Source organism: Panthera onca, chromosome C1, assembly GCF_046562875.1.
Source record: "Panthera onca isolate mPanOnc1 chromosome C1, mPanOnc1 haplotype 2, whole genome shotgun sequence".
In the NCBI taxonomy this organism is placed as follows: domain Eukaryota; kingdom Metazoa; phylum Chordata; class Mammalia; order Carnivora; family Felidae; genus Panthera; species Panthera onca.
Window position 1 is genome coordinate 187,479,849 of NC_138346.1, and position 20,940 is coordinate 187,500,788.

At 55.5% G+C, this 20,940-nt stretch overlaps 1 protein-coding gene across 13 annotated transcripts in view; it reads right to left on the reverse strand.

Moving 5' to 3' along the window:
• The window catches only part of PTPRF (protein tyrosine phosphatase receptor type F), an 86,708-nt gene that overhangs the window by 45,853 nt on the left and 19,915 nt on the right, over window positions 1-20,940 (reverse strand). For all 13 annotated transcript variants that reach the window (XM_060623812.3, XM_060623813.3, XM_060623820.3 and 10 more), the window contains 3 exons: window positions 18,060-18,205; window positions 17,749-17,890; window positions 3,679-3,867 (listed from right to left, as the gene is read on the reverse strand). In XM_060623812.3, the coding sequence (XP_060479795.2) occupies window positions 3,679-3,867; window positions 17,749-17,890; window positions 18,060-18,205 (477 nt within the window). The remainder of the gene's footprint in view (window positions 1-3,678; window positions 3,868-17,748; window positions 17,891-18,059; window positions 18,206-20,940) is intronic.

Genomic DNA, 20,940 nt, shown 5'->3' on the forward strand with positions numbered 1-20,940 from the left:
AGGTTGTCCTCGACGGTGATGAGATGGCGGCTTGCACATTCAGGCCACTGAGCAGAGCACGGGAGGTCTCCTTGGCGCCCTGTCCAGGCTTGGCAGAGCGTGTGGGCCACCAGCTCCTTTCAGGACCCGGCAGTGGCTCTGAACCCCACTTGGAGACTGGCCCCTGCTAGCTGCTCCAGTGACACCATCTGCTCCTGACTTGATTTCCATTCTCCCTGAACTTGTCTCCATTCCTCCTGGGTCCACCAAGGGCCTCGAGTTCAAATTCCCAACAGGCTCCTATGTCAGCACGTCATGTCACTTCAGTGAGGAAAGCGCCCGTGGAGCAGAGCTCACACGTGAGTAAGGCTCACACCAGCTGCCTTCCTCTCCAGCTCCTGTTCCGGGGCCATGCCCCGTGACATGTGCTGTAGCTCAACCTGCAGGTGCCTGACAAGTTCTGGGACCGGTCAGGGAGGGCCTGAGCTCTGGAGAGGATGGGGCCGTGGAACTCTGGAGGGCCTGCAGTGTCCAGCCACTCCCCAGGTCCCAGATTTGGTGTATGCGATACTAGAAGGCCTCTGGGTGACTGCACAGGGGGGCTCCCTGGCTCTGGATCTCCACGTGTGACCCCAAGTGACTCCCCTAAGTCAGCTGTAAAGTGGGCATGATAATCACAGCCTGTCCTACTTCTCAGGCTTGGGGAGAATCAAATGCAACAAAAGACAGGAAAATACTTTGTGATCTGTCGGCGATGCGTAAACTGTGACGGTCCCTGTAAACGGCTGAGTGCTTGGGGGCCTGATTCCACTCCACTGAAGGGATATCCCTGTCACATGTGCAGGGCACCCTTTTAAGTGATAACAGGACAGGGGCAGCAGCGACTGGAGTGGAGGGCCAGGCAGCAATGGGGGAGAGAATCCTGTCTATCACTACAGAGGTGGGGTGATTGAGACCCCAAGGGTGTCATCCTAGGAACTGGACCCTGGGTCCACAACCCTCCAGGTGACGGCTTCCAGGTGGCAGTAAAGGTCAAACGAGGTCTTCCTCAGAGCTAAGAAGCAGGAGAGGTGGACATTGGTCTGCAGGAACAGGGCCCAAAGGTCACGTTCATGAAATAATTTATCAGAGATAAATTTATCAGAGATACCTGTCCTACAGGTGGGTTTGTGCTAGGAGCTGGGGGAGACCTTGCGGCTGCACGGCAGGGAGCCAGACCCAGGCCCTCCCTGCAAGCAGCACCTAGCCTAAGTGAGCAGAACAAGAGCCAGGCAGTAACAACACAGGGCGGGTGCGTCCTGAAGGAGTAGGCCTTACTTAGGCAGAGGAGGGAGAGGCTTCATGATCTGGTGAATTAGAGCAGAGGGCAAGGATGGGGTCAGGGTGGTTCAGGGCAAGTGGGGAATGGCCACCGGTAACAAGAGCCCGGTTCACGGAGCCCTCCCAGTACCCGAGGCAGCAAACTACAGTTTCCACTGCTGTCGTCTCACTTAGTGCTTACTGTCACTCCGTTTTAATGGTGAGAAAACAGAAGCTCAGAGCAGTTAAAGGACTTAACAGAACTGCTAAGTTGGGTAGCTGAGATGGAGGAGGTAAAGCTGGAGATGTGAGCTGGGAAGATCGAGAGGGGTTCCGTGTGCCTTGTTCGGGAGCAGGTGCCCGGCCACTCAGGCAGTGAGAGGCCACTGCGGTTGTCGGAACATGGAGGCACCAAGGGGAAAACTGACAGCTGCTGGGGGACAGATTCCCGGGGGGAGCCTGGAGGCAGGGAGGGCAGTGCTCGGCACTGCGATATGGCCGAGGCAGCAGAAGGAAAAAGAGGGGTCCAACATGAGAACCATGTGGGTGATGAGAAGATTTGATTCTTCCTCAATGGAAGAGTCGGGGTGTGTCCCAGGTTTCGGGCTGAGGGGGCTGCCACTTGCCGGGAGAGGGTCAGGATGGGGGAGAAGGGTGTGGCTGTTTGGGAAGGAAGTCACCACTCATGGCGGCCAGGGTGACACTAAGAAGGCAGATAGGTTTTTTTAGTCTAAAGCTCAGGTAAGCTGTGTGGTGCTGGAGAGACAGACCTAGGCATGCAGGAGTGGAGAGGCGACCTGAAGCTGCAGGAGCGGGTGAGCTGGCCTAGGGGAAGGCCCTGCCCGTGGGGCAAGGGCAGGGTGACAAGGGCTCCCCGGCTGGAGGAAGGAGCAGGGGAAGGTGAGGCCTCCGGGAAGACAGGAGTGAGAGGGAAGCCAGGGAGAAGGGGAGGAGCAGCAGCCAGTGGAGTAACGGGCAGGCGCCGACTCACTGGGCAGTGAATGGGTGGCACAGGGCCTGGCATACAGTAAGCACTGCATAAATACTTGATGAACAAGCACGCAAGACAGTGTGCCTTCCCAGAATTGCTGCCACGGGCAGTCAGTGCCATTCTGGGGTGGAGGCCAGGCTTGCAGGGAAGACCATCTGCCTGTTTGGGGAGCCTGCCTGGGCGGACTGTGGGGAAATGCAGAGGAGCCGAACCATGCCGGCCACTGGGCAGCGCTGGGCAGCGGTTGCAAATGCTACCGGACCATTTCCTGCCTTGATTATGGCTGTTTTAATTAACTGCGTTACAGCTGCCTCCATCTTGTTGAGTTTTAATTAAATTAAATGAGCTAACACTTCGTAGGCCGTCTCAGGCGGCCATGGCTAGGGCCTGAATCCTGCCCTGCTGGGCAGCTCATCCCTCCCTCCTCCCCTGGGCACTGCAGGGGTGTCTACCTGATGGGAGGTAGCAGGGAGGGGCTGGAACCCCAGAGAGTGGCAGGGGCACCTCTAAAGCCTGCAGGGCCCTGAAAGGGTTAGAGTCACGTCCTCCTTTGCAGTGTTGACATCACAGCTGATGGGCAGCAGGGGCTCTGGTTGGTGCCGGCCATCTTGCCTGAGCCCACTGGCCTGCAGCTAGCAGGAGTTTCTGGACCAAGGTCTATCGGTCCAGCCCTTGCTGGCGGCAAATGCAGAACGCAGCTAAGCTGATTCTGAGCCTCCTTTCCCGCCTGCGCCATTCCCACAAAAACTGAATCAATTATCCTGGCGGGAGCCTCAGAGGTGGATCGATCAATGGGGCGACACCTCCTGCCTGGTCATGACGGCATCCTTGCTCCCGGGCCTCCGAGCTGGCTCGACTGAGATATCCAGAGGAGACAGGTGGCCCTGGTGGCCAAGGGATGGCAGCAAGTCCTCCTGGCTCTAAGCTCCTGAGGTCCAGCCTTTTGAAGCCTGATGCATAAAGCATCTTTGGCCTCTTGGCTAAACCCTGCTGTCTGGAGAAGTAAGGAGAAGCATCACGAAGGCCCCCTCGCAGGCCAGGCTATAGGAAAAATAGAGGACGAACGCCCATAGAGCACCCCTGCAGAGCCCAACGCTATGCTGGGGCACATCACTCATGCTGCAAGGAGCCGGGATGGACCAAAGTCTAGACTCTGATGATCCCAGGAAGGTAAAAGAATCACCGATGACTAGACCTCGCTGTCCAGCTCTTTCCTGGGCCAGGTGGGCCTGTACCAAGATCTGGCCTGCCCAGTGGATGCCCTCTGCATGGCTCCAGAAGGTCGGCCCCAGGCTGAGACCTCCTGTGGCTCCCAGGTATCCAGGCCCAAGAGGGAAGGATGTGCTTAGTTTCAGCTGGACACCTTTCCTAAAGTCTGTGCAGCCCCTTGTCCCTCACCCTCTGCTCACCTGAACGCAGCTGCTTGATGCGGCCATTGCTCGTGGCAGGGTCCACAGGGAGGAAGTCCTTGAACCAAGAGATCTCTGGATCTGGATTCCCGCCTGCTGCACACAGCATGGTGGCTGTGCGTGCCTTCTCCACCACCTTCAGCTGAGGCCCCATGTCGATGGAAGGGAAGCCAGAGGGCAGCTGTTCCTCTGCAGACAAAGGACAGACATGTGAGTTAGGGCTGGCACTGCCTGCCCTCTAGAACCCTCTGCTATGGGCAGCTTCTCCTGACTCCCAGGTTGGATGGCACCCTCAAGACCCCTGTCTCCCAATTCCTGACTTTTAAGGGTGGAGCCTGCTCCACGTAAGGACTGGGGAGTCCTGAGTCCCACTACCCAGGCCTGCCCTCTCTGGGGCTCAGGCGGGGGCAGGGAGGGGCTACAGTGGGGCCCGTCCTGCCCTGTCAGGGAGTTTCCAGGTCTGAGAAACAATGCCTCAGAGGGGAGATGTCAGCACTTATCTCTCTGGGCCCCGGGAAAAACAAGGATTGATGCTCTGCTGGCCACAGCAGAAAGTGCTATACAGATGCTGGGCTGCACGTGGCCCACAGCTCGTACGGCAGCACCCAGAGCCACAACTGAGCCCAAAAGCCCCCTGTGCTGTCTAATCCCCATTCCCGCTTCTGCACGTGCAGTGTCCCCTCCACTGTTCACATCTAGCCTCTAGCTCTACAGCATAGCAGAGCCCCACATCACAGCCTGAATTCTGAACCTGACTCTGGGTACCCCCTGCCCTGCCAATGACCCCTCACTCAACCCCTGGTCCTGACCCTGACCCATTCTCTACTGCAGTCGTGACCCTAACCCTCGTCCCTCAGGCCTGGGGACCATGTCAGAGCATGTGGAGGCTAAGGAGATAAAAAAACTCTATGAGGAGTTCACCAAAATTTGATGAAGGCAAAACCCTTCCCTGGCTGCCTTTTTCCATCTTGCCGGGGGTTGGCGACTCACATAAGAGTCAGTTCCCTGGAAGCAACAGGTATCAGCGCATCCTCACTCCTGCTGCACCTAGGCTTCTGCACACAGCCCCTGAGGGGCTGCCGGCACAGGCTCTGGACTAGCACAGGCCACATAGGGCTTAACCTCCACCACTAACTAGCTCTGTGACCTGGATGCATTACTAATCCTCTCCGTGCCTCCATTTATCTGGAAACAGGGTTCAAGTGCCTACCTTGTAAAGCCATCTTGAGGACTACATCTGATGATGTATAAGTGCTGGGCAGTGTCTGACACAGAACCTGCACCAATGAATATTAGCTGACGTTATCATTATAACTAGCAACGGCTAAGCCACCAGGGCAGACAGGTACCAAGGCTAGGGCCTGGGGCTGGTGAGAGGTCCTCCCCACCAGAGTGTGTGTGTGAGAACTGGGCAGAGTCTCTCCGTCGGTGTGGACACCAGGCACGCCCAATAGAGGATGGGAACACTGTCAGTCTTCCTCTGGGGCAGGGGGCGGGGGCAAGGCTCTATGGTGGCAGCGACCAGGATATAGCACCGCCTGGACCTTCCTCTCTTGGGCCCAGCACAAGATGGATGTGTTGGGACACTTGCTGAGGTCAGGCTCCTGTGCCGGGAAAAAGGCACATGGCATTCTCAGAAGCGATTCTAGAAAGTAAAGGCTTGAAAGGCTGGTTCTCCCTCTAGACTCTCAGGGAACCAGGGGGACTGACTGGGGAGGCAGGCAGGAGAGGAAGCTGGAGGAGCCCCAGTAGGCAGGGGCAAAACATCCCTCTATCTGCTGCTAGATCCCAGGAGAGGCCCTGCTAAGGTTCCAGCATCCCAAATGCCCTCTGGGGCATCCCAAAAGGACTGTGGCCCCCTCAGGAGAGGGGGGTCTCAGGCTAGGGAGCAGTAGGATTCCCAGCACGGCCTTGCCTCCTCAGCCTCTCCCAGTAGCTGGCAGGATGCTTACTTCCCCATCTGCAGCCCTATAAATTCCAGATGTGAACCCAGCATCTCCTTGGCTGTAAATATGATCCCACTGTGTCCTGACTTTCAGCTCTGATTTTTAAAAGGAAAATGTTAAACAGTGGCAGGAAAAAGGAAAGTGGCAAGAAAACACGACTTGGGAAATACCAAGCAGGAAGCAGCCTCCTTTGGGTCTGCTGTCACTTGCTTTCACAGAAAGGCCAAGGCAGAGGCCCAGCCTGAGGGGCCCGCCCCCTACACCCTCCTTGCCCTTCCCAGCAGCTGGGGGACACTCAGGAGAGTGAGAGCCACCCTAGCCCACCAGGGTGCCAGTCCTGAATCCTACCCTGCTCAGTTCCTCTGAGCAGTGGGGGCACAGGGGTGTCAGGGCCTGCCAGAGTTCGGGCCCAGGAGTCGGCTGGTCCCCATCTCCACCAGCAAGGTAGATCAAGGGAGAAGGGAAGAATCGCAAACACCTGCAGCCCCGTGTCCCGGAATCTACTCTGAATTCCTAACACGGGGAAGGTCTTGGGGATTTACGCCAAATTAAGGACAATTAATTTTCCTCCCTCAATTATCGTGCCCTCAATGGCTCCGTCCTTGGCTCAGATCATGCCTCAGGCACTGCCGCCAGAGCCTAAAACGGGCATGTGTGAAGAGCTGTCCATAAAACAGCGGGACCCAAAAGCCAGTCCCTTGTGCCAACTAGGCTTCTAGGCAGAACTGGGAAGGCTGCAGTTCTGCACCTCCAGCGGGGGAAGCGTGTCTCACAGGAGGACTCCAGCCCCTCGAGAGTGACCGCGCTGCTGTCTCTTCCTTCTACACTCCCCAGGAGGCCTCCGGCACATTCAAATGTAGCCAAGGTCAGCAGCTGTTTACTGATGCCTGTCGTGTGTCTGGCCAAGCTGGGCACTAGGCACGCTGGTGTAAACTGACCCATCCACTGGTCCGGCACATTTATTCTCTGCACACCCCCAGTACCCACAGGGATCAGGTCCACCATAGCCTGAAGCACTGAGGCTAAGGACCAGGGCGAGTCTTTCAGTCAGACTTCACACGATCACTCCAAACCCATCAGCAATCAGGAAAACTGAGGCTCGGATATGAGAAGTAAAAAGTTACAGTTATGGAGCATTTATTATGTTCCACGCACTGAGTTAAAATGCTTTAAAAAAATGAGTTAATCTTTGCCAAAACCCTATGTGGTAGATGAGTGAACGGGGGCTTAGACACCCGCCCAAGGTCACACCACTAAATCTGAGGTAGGGCCGGGACGACCCCCGGGGGTGGGACCCCGCCCAGGCAGGGTTGGGTCCTGGGCTCTCGGGAGGGGCGGCCCGGGGAGCAGCGCCACCATCCTGCCACATACCACGCCCTCCGACGGCTTCAGGGCTCCGCGCTCCACAGAAGCCCGCTGCACACAAGCTGCACGCACCCACACCCCGATGTGTGGTCATCGAGTCCCCTCAAAATCTGTCCCCCCCACCCCCCCGCGGCTGCGGGTGGAGGGAAGGGCTCCTCCCCCTCCAGGCCACCCGGTAACCATGGCAACGCGAGAGGCGGGCTCGCGGAGGAAGGCTGCGCGTGCCCGCGTCCCAGCGGGCGCGCAACCGTGATTGGTCCAGGCAGCTGCCGCCCCTCCGGCCCCCGTCTGGGTGGAGCGGGCGTGCCCCTCCGGGACCCTGTTCCTCCACTCCAACTCCCCACCTCTCTGCTTCCCCCCCCCCCCCCCTTAGGCTTCCTTCCCGCTCAACCGCCCAACCGCTCAACCGCGTAACTGGGGTTCCCTACACCTGCCTCACAGCTCAGCCAGGCATTTGCAGTGTCTGTGCCTCTAGGGCGGAGGCCCTTCTGTTCTCTGAAAAGGGGGTCCTTGGGAGAGAAAGAGAAGTCCATGGGGCCTTTAAGGGGCTTCAGAGGTACCAGGGAGCCTAAGTCTCTACAGCTGTCTGTGGATTTCACCTGCACGCACAGGTAGGGCGCGCACACATTCCCAGGGCTCTCCCGCCAGGACCACTGTCTGCGTACTTGGGGTGGGTGCGCAGGAGTACATTAACGGCTCCTGCACCAAACTGCACTGGTCTTTAGATACTGCAACGGGAGGTCTAAACTCCTTCCCTGCTGTCCCCACTGGGCAGAGGAAGATGACAGGGTGTGTGTGGTGGGGGGAAGGGGGTGGAGGGAGACTAAGGCTCAGAGAGGGGTAGACACTTGGCCGAAACCCCACAGCAATGGTGGAGCTGCTTCAAATCCATGACTCACCTGCTATCTTGGTGGCTTCCTGGAGGAGGAGACAGTCACAAGAGTACTAAACCCTTGAGCATGGGAGGCAGGAAGAGATTTCTGGGGGGAGGGAGAGACTGCCCAAATAAAGGCTAGGGGGAGGGTGGGGGGCCAGTAGTAAGGTGAGGCTGGTTGGAGCTAAGGCAAATGTTGGGGTTCTGACAGATGAGGCCAGAGTAGGGGTGGACAGGGGATGGGCTTAGGCTGGCTGCGATGGCTGGAGGAGGGAGGCTGCAGAGGCCCCTACAAAGCACACACAGGTTTCTTTGTCCAGCTCAGCCTGGATGCCTCAGGCTGAGTCTGGGCCAGAGGGAGGGGGCTGCACCAGGGAAGCTGACAGATGGAGACGCCTTGCAGGGTCCTGGGGCGGGCAGCACCGTCTGTCAGCACGACCTTCTCACCCGTGTTTACCCAGCTTCATGGCGTCTCTGTGCACACGCAGGCACACATCGGCACACACGTACACAGGCTCCCTGGGGTGGCACCATCTGCAAGCCTGACCTCCTCCTCTGTGCATGAGTGTTGGGCCTGGCCTCACCCGGTCTCTGAACACAGACACCTAGAAACATGCACAGCCAGGGACCCACAGAGATATACATGGCGAAAGAGACAGGTGCAAAAATAGAAACCTCCACACGCGTATGGAGGGGCACCTGCAGTGACAAGCACCTGTGGAAACAAGACTCATGCAAGCAGATCCAGAGGCAGTGCACACAGGCACTCCACACACATGTGGAAACATGCAGTCAGAGATACACGTATGCTGAGGCACGTGTACCCAGAGACACGGGAAATGCAGAGACGTGTAGAGAAACACGAAGAAACGTCATGAGTAGCGGGGCAGCTGGTTCCCCCAACCCCTGTGCACTCTAAGGAAACCAAGGCCACCTTAAGCCTTGTCCCTGAGGCAGCTCCATCCTTTGCAGGGTTGGGGCCAAGACACCACCTATCAATTCAGATGCCTTCCCCAGACCTACAGTCTCCCCGTCTCCCAGCTTCCAAGCAGTAAGCGGGGGCCTAGGGAGCCTTGGGCCCATCTTCCTTCACAGCTTTCAGTCTCCATTTTCAGCTTTTTCTAAGAGAAAACTCCCACCTCTTGCAGCACTCAGATTTCATCAAACTTGGCATCTTAAAAGCCTGTTTTGTTTTTGAATCTGAGCTGTTTGGGGCCTGTCAGCAGCGAGAGCCCAAGAGTGGTAGTGAGAGCGGAGAGCAGCCGTGGCCTCCCCCTCCTCCAGGGCTTCCCTGGCACCTCACACTACCCTACTCAACCTGGTTGGTGAGGCCTCAGGGCCACACACACTCAAGTGAATCCTGGGGCTGTCCCTGAGCACACACCTCAGCAGCACTCTGGCTTCCCGGGCCCTGGCCCAGGCTGGACTCGGCTCCTGGGGTTCCCCCACCTTGGCCCTACTCCAGGAAGATTCTTTTCATCCATTTACCCCCCTAGGTTCAGACCACAGACAGCCTCCCACTTACTCCTCAGACCCCGCCACCCCCACTGCTTCTGGCCAGCTCACCAAGGTCAACCATGACTCCACGAGACTAAATTCAAAGGGCACTTCTCAGTGTTCATCTCGCCTGACCTCTCGACAGCACCCCGCCCCACTGACCACTCGCTCCTCCTTCACATGCCTGTCTTCTCTCCATCCCCGCAGCCTCACTCCAGGTCTCTCTCCTACCTCTCAAGCCCCTTCTCACCAGATTCCCAGGGACCACCCCACCACGTGCTGCCCCCCAACATGAAGCATTAGCCAGCTGGGGCTCCATCCGGGCCCTCTTCCTCCCTCTTGGCTCTGGCTCCCTGAGATTTGCCATTTCTCAGCCTTCAAAACGCCATTTCCAGAGGTCCCTTGAAGTGCTGGCGAATCTGCACAAGCCTCCTGGATTCTTCCGCCTGGATGCCTACACACGCCTGATACAACAGATTTCTAACTAGACTCGTTGACTTGCCCTTTCAGACCTGGTCCTGAACCGTAGAAAATAGTACCACCATCTACCTGGGCCCAGAGCCATAACCCACAGTTTCCCACCTCCCCGGTTCCATAGTAGCCAGGCAGGTCACCACTCTTTCTCCACCGCTTCTAGCCCATTCTCCCTTCCTCCCCTTCCTGCTGCCTGGGTATAGGCCATTACTGCCTGTAAGGCTGCCCCAATCTCTCGCTGGTCTCCTTTCACCCTGCTCTGCACCCCCAGGGACCTTTCTGAAGCATACATTTGATCATGTCATTCCTCTGATTAAAATCCTCTCTCCCCAGGCAACCAGAGGGAGGCACCTTACTAAGGATGGAGACTGCACACACGGGGGCATTTAAAACCTCCAACTTGGCTAGCTATTCCCAGAGCTGCTGGGCTCCACTCTGTGGTCATGAGTCTGTGGGAGAGGGGAGCCAGCAAGGAAGCCAAACACATAGTAGGGCCTTGTAAGTACCTCTGAGTGCAGGAGTGGGGAGGAGAGGCAGGCTGGGCGCAGGGGAGGTGCCTACTGCCTGTCTAACAGAAGAGGCAAGTGTACTGCCTATACCACAGGAGGACCACTCAGAAGGGAGTCCACTTGGGCCCTTGGAGAAGGATCAAAACCAGAGAAGATGGGGGATTCTAGGTACCAAGAAACCCAGAGCCTGACCTTAGGCCCTCCTGGCAGTGCCCACCTACCTGACACCTCTCCCAACCCCATGCCTAGGGCCCAGAACTTTCCAGGAAATGGCTGCAGAGCCTCATGTCTGCGGGGTCCCAAATGCTACAGTGGTCATGATGGGGGATGGGAGGTGTGTGGAAGGATAGGTCAGAGAGACCACAGTCACTGGACCAGAAAAGCATGTAGGTCATGCCTTGGCTGTGAGGGGAGGGGCAGGAGCTGGCCTGGGTTCTAGGCCTTCTGTGGCTGCCAATTAGGGCGGTGACAGGCCCAGCTTCTGCAAAACCAGCCTGTTACCCAGACACTTATGTAGGCAACAGGGAGAGGGCACAGCCTGCCACTTGGGAAGTCATCCTCTGCCTGTGGTAGCTCTTTATCCCAACGACCCCAACCCCAAAGCCAGGCCTGGGCCAGGGGCAGGGAGGAGGGTGGGGCAGGGAGTGCTGACTCCCTGGGAAAACACCCACCCGTCCTGAAAGCAAGCTCCCTTCAGGGTCTGCTCTGGGTCCAGCACAGCCCAGGATCTCAGGACAGGGTCATATGTTGCTCATCAGCCCTCTTGTCCCTGAGGCTGTTTCCAAAAGGACTGAGTATGGGGGTGAACAGTGAGGGGGGGCGGTCTCAAGAGGTCCTTCATCACCCCACAGGTCCCAAAGCCAGCCAGGGTCAGAGCCACTGCAGAACCCGGGGGTCCAGGCCCAGCACCGACTGACCCCCTACCCCAGTCACTGTCCCACTTGCCTAACGGCATCCCCTGAGCCTATCACAAAGTAGGCAAGACCAGACACACTCCATGTGTGGCACCCGTGGGTGGTATGGTTCTGGTCAGTCGACTGGGTGAAAAAAGGTGAAAGGCAGCCTGGCCTTGGTAAGAAGAGGGGAGGAAGAAGTGGGGTCCCAAGGTCTGGGCAGGATCTCTATCTGGTGCACCCTCCCTCCTGGCTTGGCTGCACAGGAAGTGCTGAGGAGCTACTGTACTCGAGAACAGGTCAGCCTGACCACTCGGTCCCGCGTTCATCCCTGTCCAGCCGTCCTGCCTGCCAGCAGCTCTGAGCAGGGAACCCGTGGGTCCGAGAGACAATGAGCCCAGATGCAGCCTCTCTGACCATCCCCCCAGTGTCAGACCGACCCCCACACATTCAGCTCAAGATGCTTGTCGCCCACCACACCCCACACACACACTAATGCGTGCACACACACACAGACACTGCATGGTATGGAGTGTATACCACCTACTGTATACACACCCCCTACAGTGCTCATGGGCACACAGGCATGCACACAGGCACACACAGTCCGCTGCGCACCCCGTGCTGTACATGTAGCACGTAAGGCACACACCCGCTGCATTAACACCATGCCACGCACCTCACACAATGCCTTACCCTGGCACACGGGGCACCCACAGCACACACAGGGTGCCTGTAATCTGCTGCATCCATGATCACAAGGCAAACGCTGCCACCTGCACTCTGAGCCGGGCCCCTCCGGGACAGAGTCAAAAACAGCCCATTCCTGCTCTTGGGCTCACCTGCCCCCCCACCCCAAGTCCTCCACCTCTCCCCCTCCCCTTCCATCGCCCTCCAGAACCTACCCAAGTCACCAGGGCCCTGCCCACATCTCTGCTGTCTGGCCTCCTCCGGGGCTTTCCTGACCACTGTCCTGCCTGGCTTGGAACCCACTGGCTCAGCTGAATCGTAACCTCCAGAATGAGCTCTAAGACCCTCACTCCCCCCACCTCCTGGAGGGAAAGGCCAAGAAGCAAAGCCTGCCTCCCCTCCCCCTCCCTCCAGAGGGAAAATGTCAGATTCTCTGTCTCAGTGGCGGCAGCGGGCGGGTTGGAGGGGGAGTGATTCAGCCGCTGCCTCAAGAGTGCGGAGTGAGAAGAGCTTTTCCTGCCATTACCGGGCGAGGGAGAGGCTGGCGCGCTAATGGCTTCAATTACCACTCAGACAGGAACACTGGGCGGCAGGGCCGTCACAGCCTGGACAGGCTCACCCCCAGTCAGCTTGTGCTGGGCACCCCTACCCCGTCCACAGCCATGGGTGTGGGGGGAGGGCAGGCAGCCGGCTGCACACCACAGGGCAGCTGGGGCACATTGGGCCACACCTGGTCACACGGGGAGTGGCAGTCCTGTCGGGGAGCTGGGTGCAAAGGCCGGGACCAGGGAGAGGCTCAGGGAGCCTTAGGCAGTGTGGGGTGTTTCCCGAGTCACGTATGGGGGAGGCTGGGCCTGTTGCGGAACAACACAGGACAGGGGGGAACAGGACCAGACTCGCAGGCCTGGGCTCCCTTTTGGGGGTACACCAATTCCTCCCCTGAGCCAGGTCGCCGCAGGCGGCCCTCAGCCACTCCTCTGAAAAGCCCAATGCGCAGTAAGCATGACCGTGTACTGGTGCTTTTGGCCTACGTGCAGTGTGTGACGCCAGAAGAGGACTCCACTCTTATTCCTGTCCCCCAAACCAGCTTCATCCTCACCCCAGGCTTCCTGAGAACTTGTGGTGGCCTCCCGGGATTGGCCCTGGCTCTCCTCCCAGTCACACTATCCTTTCTCCCTGCTCCCTCCACACCCCCCAACTTTCCAGGCCTGCACTGGAGGGCAGGGAGGGGTGGGATGGTCGCTGTCTGGGCTGCTTCCTCCTGGCCCCACCTCCTGGCCCCTTTGAGGCCTCCTACTCCACTCCTTTCTGCCAAGCCAGGAGCCTGGTCAAGGTTACACAGACCAACACGGTAAGTCAGCATTTCATCTTCCTGGATGGGTGTTTCAGGAGGAGGAGGGGCTCAGAGCTCCGCCCTCACGGGGGACAGGAGCACAAGCAGGGCAGGGACCTGCCCCACACTCACCACGGACCTCCTCCCACAGCCCAGAAACACAAACAAACCCCAGACCCCTGCTAGAGAAACCTTCATTCAAGAATGCCCCTCAGGACGGAGGGGGTCCCTCCAAGTCTGAATCCCCTCACTTTCCGAGCCTGAAAGACCAGCTGTATCCTCCCCAATCCTTTAAAATACAAAGCTGTCCAGGGCAGTGGTGGGGTTAGGAGAGTGTCCACAAAGGAACAGGGGCATAGAAGCTCTGGCAGGGGCCTGGGGGGGGGGGGGGCGGGGAGTGGAGAGGGGTGGATTTCTCTTTCAACACTAACCCAGAGGTCCTCTTTCTTCAACATGACAGTCTCAGAAGATGCCCTCTTGGGCAGGAGCCACAGTTCTGGCCCTTCAGCCAGATGCCTGGATGCCAGGGTAGGACAGAAGGCTCCCCACTGGGGCAGATGCCAACAGGAGGGAAGGCAAGGCTGAACTACTTGTCCCCTGGTTAGAGGACAGAAACTGAGCTCAGGGCGCTTGGCAACCAGTGGTCCTGGCCCAACGCCTGTCCTCTGGGGCCCTGCTCCACAGGGGAGTCCCCTCCATGGGAATGGACCATGGGGCCGCATCACCTGGATGATGCCATGGGAGCCAGGTACCGCCAGGATGTACAACTTCCAGCACAATAGCAGCTACCGTTCGCTGGATCCTGCAAGGTACTTTACATCATATTCAATCCTCCAAATCAGCTTGGGCAGTAGGTATTACATCCCCATTTACAGGTGGGGCAGATGAGGCTCAAAGGCATAGTTACTAGTCAAGGTCACAAGGTAAGAGAGGAAGTGGTCTGGAGCCCCTGCTCTTAACCACTGTCTTCCACTGCCCCTCTAAACTGGAGTTCCCCCCATCCCTCACCGCCCACAGGAGACACACAGGCACGAGGAAGTTACTGAATGGATGCATGCGAACACATAAAGCCATAGCGTAAAAATGGCCAATGTGAAAAGATGTTCAACTGCTCTTGTAATCAAAGAAATGCAAATTAAATTGAGATGCCATTTTTTGCCTATTAACTTGGCAAAGACTTTTTTTTAATGATAATTCCCACTGCTGGTGAGGATATGCAGAAAAGAGGCCCTCTTATGCCCTGCTTGGTGGGAGTGTAAACTGACACAATCTTCTGGAAATACTGAAAGGCTTAAAAATTCATGTGTCCTTTGATTCAGCAATTCCACTTCCATGAATCTAGAATAAGGAAATAATCAGGAAGGTGAACACATCTGATCTGCAAGAAAGTGTATAGCGCTTTGTTTATAAAAGCAAAAAAAAAAAAAAAAAAAAAAAAAAAAAGGGGAACAACGTATGTGTCCAACAATAAATGAATGGCCAAATAAACTGAGGTACTTCTTGTGATACCTACAGCCATTAAAAATAATGATACAGAATATTTAACGGTGAGGAAGATGTTCATGATGTGTTACGTTAAAAAGTGGTCTACCGGGGCGCCTGGGTGGCGCAGTCGGTTAAGCGTCCGACTTCAGCCAGGTCACGATCTCACGGTCCGTGAGTTCGAGCCCCGCGTCAGGCTCTGGGCTGATGGCTCGGAGCCTGGAGCCTGTTTCCGATTCTGTGTCTCCCTCTCTCTCTGCCCCTCCCCCGTTCATGCTCTGTCTCTCTCTGTCCCAAAAATAAAAAAAAAAAAAAAAAAAAAAAAAAAGTGGTCTACCAATGAGGGGCACCTGGCTGGCTCAGTCAGCGGAGCACATCACTCTTGATCTCGGGATTGTGAGTTGGAGCCCCACACTGGGTGCGGAGATTACTTAAAATCTTGGAGGGGCGCCTGGATGGCTCAACCAGTTAAGCGTTGGACTTGGGCTCAGGTCATGATCTCACCGTTCATGGGTTCAAGCCCTGTGTCAGGTTCTTTGCTGTCAGTGCAGAACCCACTTCAGATCCTGTCTCACTCTCTGCCCCTCCCCCACTTGCACACGCGCGCGTGCTCTCTCTCTCTCAGAAATTTATTTTATTAAAAAAAAATTTGTTTTGGGGCGCCTGGGTGGCGCAGTCGGTTAAGCGTCCGACTTCAGCCAGGTCACGATCTCGCGGTCCATGAGTTCGAGCCCCGCGTCGGGCTCTGGGCTGATGGCTCGGAGCCTGGAGCCTGTTTCCGATTCTGTGTCTCCCTCTCTCTCTGCCCCTCCCCCGTTCATGCTCTGTCTCTCTCTGTCCCAAAAATAAATAAAAAAAAAAAAAAAAAAAAAAAAAACACGTTGAAAAAAAAATTTGTTTTAATGTTTATCTATTTTTTGAGAGAGACAGAGACAGAACACGAGTGGGTTAGGGGCAGAGAGACAGGGAGACACAGAATCCGAAGCAGGCTCCAGGCTCCGAGCTGTCAGCACAGAGCCCGACATGGGCCTCGAACTCACGAGCTGTGAGATCCTGACCTGAGCTGAAGTTGGGCGCTCAACCGACTGAGACACCCAGGTACCCCTCAGAAATTTTTTTTTAAATAAAATCTTGGGGGAAAAAAAGCAGTCCACAAATCATTGGGGAGGGCCCGATCCCACTTTTCTTATACAATTGACCCTCCCACAACACGGGTTTGAACTGCACAGGTGCACTTATATGTGGACTTTTTTCAATATAGTATAGGACTATATTTAAATGTATTTTCTCTCATAATTTTCTTTTAAGTTTATTTTTTTAGTAATCTCTACACCCCATGTTGGGCTTAAACTCACAACCCTAAGGTCAAGAGTTGCATGCTCTACTGACTGAACCAGCCAGGCACCCCTCTCTCATTTTTCTTTTTTTATTTAAAAAATTTTTTTAAATTTACTTATTTATTTTGAGAGAGACAGAGACAGTGTGAGTGGGGGACAGGGAGAGAGAGAGGGAGACAGAATCCCAAGCAGGCTCTGCACTGCCAGCGCAGAGCCCAATGCAGGGCTCGATCCCACAAACCATGGGATCATGACCTGAGCCACGCCAAAACCAAGAGTCGGATGCTTAACCGACTGAGCCACCCAGGAGCCGCTCTCATGATTTTCTTAACGAGATTTTCTTTTCTTCATCTAGTTTTATCCTAAGAATACAGTATATAATACATATATAAGAGATGTGTTAATTGACTTTTATGTTATCGGCAAGGCTTCCAGTAGACCATAGACTATTAGTAGCTAAGTTTTGGAAACGTCAAAAGCAATATGCAGATTTTCAACTGCTTGGCAGTGGTGGGGAGGGTTGGCAAACTAACCCCTGCACTATTCAAGGGTCAACTGTATATATAATGCCTGCACAGAAAATGGGCAAGGAAAAAACCAAATGTTACTGAAAGAGGCAAAATAACATCTGATTTTTACTTTTTTCTACGTGCTATTTCATATTTATCAAATTTTCAACAGCCAACAGGTATTGTTACTGCAATTTTTTTTTAAAAAAGGCAACAATCAAGGCTCTATTTTGAAAATACACACAGACATATTCAGACTGATGAATCCATTGTGGCTGGGGACTGATCATGTCACTCCCTAGCCCGTGGCTTCTTACATCCCCAGGAAAGTGTTCAATTCTTAGCCTGGGCCTGTGTGATCTGCCCTCTAACCTCCCCAGGTCCATGCTGAATGGTTTCTCCCCCGGCTTCTCTCTGTGCCCTCAAGCTCCACCCATCCCCCAGACCAAACTGAACTACTCAGAGTTCCGTGAAAATTCCCTTCTCTCCTCCCTCTGGGCCTTGGTATATGCAGATGCTGTTATTTCTGCCTAGCCCCCCACCCCAGCTCCTACTTATCCTTAGGACTCAGCTTAGATAACAGCTCCCCCTCCTCTGTGCTCTCCTACCCCCCTGGCTGCCCCCATAGGACTTACTGGAAACTATATCAAGGGCAGGGCCCTGGTCAGATGCCCCCTGGACTTTACGGCAGCATTAGGGAGTATTTGTGAATGAATGCAGCAACCATCAGGTGAGAAGACACTAAAATCCACCCACGGAGTCCTAGCCCCCAGCCTAGGGCCCTGGTTCATAAGGGAACACATCTCTCTGAAGCCCACTGCCCCACAGGACAATCAGATCCACCGCTACAAGCCAAGTAACCCAAACGATACATAATTGCAGCCCCACACCTCAAATCAGACCTCAGACCCAAACCCTACCAGAGCAATGCCATGGCTCAACAGGACATAAAGACACAGCTGGCCTCGGCGCAAGCCAAACAATCCAGGCCAGATCCAATGACCATCCCTGTCCACTTCTGACCTTTGCTGATGCCAAGATGGCCAGTTTTCCTTTCTGCCAAACACACACCCGCCCATGGCAGGGACGGGGCTGGCTGACTGGCTCTTCCCACACGTCATTCTACCCACCCACCATGCCACGTTCCTCTCCAGCACGTACCTTCAAGCACTGAGAGCTTGGCACTAGTGTTGATCTCTCCCAGACTGTTGGTGGCCGTGCACTCGTAGATGGCTTCATCTCGTTGCGCCCGCAATGGCTGGATCCGCAGCACGGACCCTGCCCCATCATCAAACTCAATCACCTGCCAGAGGACAGACACAGGGTCACAGTCTGCTCAGGATCAGACATCCTCCCACCTCCAAAAGGCCCCTGAGGAGGAAGACCAAGGAGAGGGGATGTAGGACCAGACCCCAGAATAGGATAGGCAGACCCTGAACTCTCTGCCAGCCCCTTCCTACCCAAGGTCTTACCTCAAAGCGCTGGGAGCTGACTTTCTTCCCCTTCTTCATCCATGTGATGCGTGGCTTGGGCTCCCCTGTGGCTTGGCACACAAAGGAAGCCACTCCTCCCGACAGCCCAGTCTGGTCCTCAGGGACTTTAATGAAGACAGGTTTGCCTGGAGAGATGGAAACACCAAGTCACCATGACACAGTCACCACCGACATCACCAACACTCCGCAGGTGGCAGTCATGGGGGGGGGGGGGGGTTGTGTGTGTGTGTGGCAAGATCTATAAAGAAAATATGAATACTGACACCTAACCCTTACACAGTGCTTACTATGTGCCAGGCACTACTCAAAAGAACTGCAGTATATGAGGTGGGTGCTATAATCACATCCGCTTATAGAGAAGAAAATCAAGGCACAGAGAGGTTAAGGGATTTGTCTAACATGACACAGCTGGTTAGTGGCAGAGCTGAGATTTGAACCCAAGAGTCCTGTGTCTGGAGTCCATGCTTTAACCACTATACTACTCGCTGTCTCCCATCCCCCATCAGTTCCAAGCAAGAGGACAAAGGCATGCTGAGTGCTGCCTGGAAGAGCCCCAGCACCTCTCAGACTGGTCCCTCCCCCACTGCTCTCCATCTGGGGGATGGTACCTCCATCTACCCCAAGGCTCAAGCCAGAAACCGTGATTCCTCCTCTCTCAGCCCCCACATACCAGCAGTCCTGAAAGACCTAGACATTCCACCTCTTTAAGTGTCTCTGGACGTCTTCCCAGGTGAATGCTTTCCTGTAAATCTGCCCTGCCCCCACCCCCACTGACTTGGCTATTGCCTTCTGATAGCCTGTACATCTCCCCGGCGTGTCCACTGGGAGGTAGGGGAGGGGAAGGAAGAAGGGGGCTCAGACACTGTACTGTCATGCCCATATCACCTTGGTACACACACCAGGGCTGACCTGGAGCACCTGTCCCTATGAATCCCACCCCCTGGCGGGGGTCACAAGACCAGAGAAACCTGCTTTTCATTAAAATGTAGCAACGCCTCGTTAATCCTGACAGAGGATCCATTTCCTATTAATCAGGCCAATGAACAGCTCCAGAAAGGCTAATACCGTGAGAAATGACCTTTCAGACCACCTGCTCAGTACCAATGAGCCCAGGCCTGACCTGATCTCTGGCACAGAAACACGTGTGTGCAGTGATGACCATCCCTCGCTAAGCACCCACTCCGCACCAGGTACTTTATCTCATTTAGTCCTTCCTCGTTGTTATCCCCAGTTTATAGGCCCAGAAAGGTGAAGTCACTTGCCCAAGGTCACACAGACAACGAGTGGCATTTCCGAGGCTTGAATTCAAGCCTGTCTGACTCCCAAACACCTGGTACAGAATAGTGGGGCTTTATGAAGAGCAGGGTCAGTGATGTGCTGGGGGAAACCGGACCAAAGAAGGTGGAAGGGTGAGCGGGGATGGTGAGAAAGTGGAGAGAAGAGTGCAGTGACCATTTAAAGGAGACTGGTTGTGATGAGAAGCCACAGAAAGGATGGCACCTACAGGGGGTAAGGGGTCCAGGGAGGCTTACATCTTGGTTTCTTTCTTGATTTCCTAAGACGTGAAAGACAATGTTTAAATGCTGCTGGGAAGGAGGAAGCAGACAGGGAAAGCGTGCCGACCCAGGATCCAGTGGACATCGATGGGCGCAGTCCCGCAGGAGGGGAGGGTCCGGGGACCAGCGGGGTCAGCAGTTACAGAGTAAGAGGGCTTAGCCTTGCATCGAGCAGGAAGGGAACCACTTTATCCAGCACCCAGGGGCCCGGCAGGCTCTGCAAGTTTTATGTAATTTTTACGCAAGTCACTCATCATCTCTGAGCCTCTGTTTTCTCATCTGCAAAATGGTGCCAGGGCCCACGGGTCTGTGTGGACAGAATGTGATGAGGTCTGTCGAGGGTGTGCACAGACATGACGGTTGGTGGGTCCTGCGTGGGAGGCAGCTGCTGCTCTCACTTGAAGTCTTAAAACAATGATGTGGGGGCACCTGTGTGGTTCAGTCAGTCAGGCGTCTGACTCTTGGTTTTGGCTCAGGTCATGATCTCACAGGTTCGTGACTCGAGCCTCATGTTGAGCTCTACCCTCAGCGCAGCACTTGCTTGGGACTCTCTGTCCCCCTCTCTCTCTGCCCCTCCCCTGCTTGCTCACGCACACTCTCTCTCTCTCTTAAAAATAAATACTTTATAAAGAAAACAAAACAAAATGACGTGGGTAGTAGTATCATCTTCATTTTAAGAGATGAGGAAATGGAGCCTCGGAAGGTTAAGTAACAAGTCACACAGTGATGGGGGGGGTGGAGCTAGGGTTTGATTGGTGTTTCCAATCCTAAGCTCTTCCTGCAGCACTGAAGGCTCCCTGGAGGAGGGAAACTCAGGCCTCCCCACCTGACTGCTTGCGGAGTACTCAGAGGGGGTGAGAGCAGCTGGGCCCGAAGAGCCAGGGGCAGCCTTGGTGGGGAAACACATACCCTTGGTGAGGGTCAGAGTGGCATGGGAATAACGTAGAGGGCCTAGAAGCTACAATTTGCTCCCCATTTCCTCCGACTGCGCCCTGAAAGAGGCTCCAGACTCTCCCAGTCTGCCGCTGTCCGCAGAGCCTGTCCCTGTTTGCCGGTCCTTTCAGACGGGCCTCCTTGGTCCTCTCAGACAGGACTCTGCCCACTCAGGCTCCACTGGGTGTGCACCTCCCCGACACCCGAGGACCTGCCGACAGCAGCTCCACGATCTCCTTCTGCACTGCCACTACCTTAGTCCAGATGCCACCTTCCCTTGACTGAAGATTCGGCCCGCCCAGCAAGCTGCGTCCCTGCCTCCAGTCTAGTGTCTATTCAGCAGCCCGAGTGAACTGCCCCTCTCCTCTGAC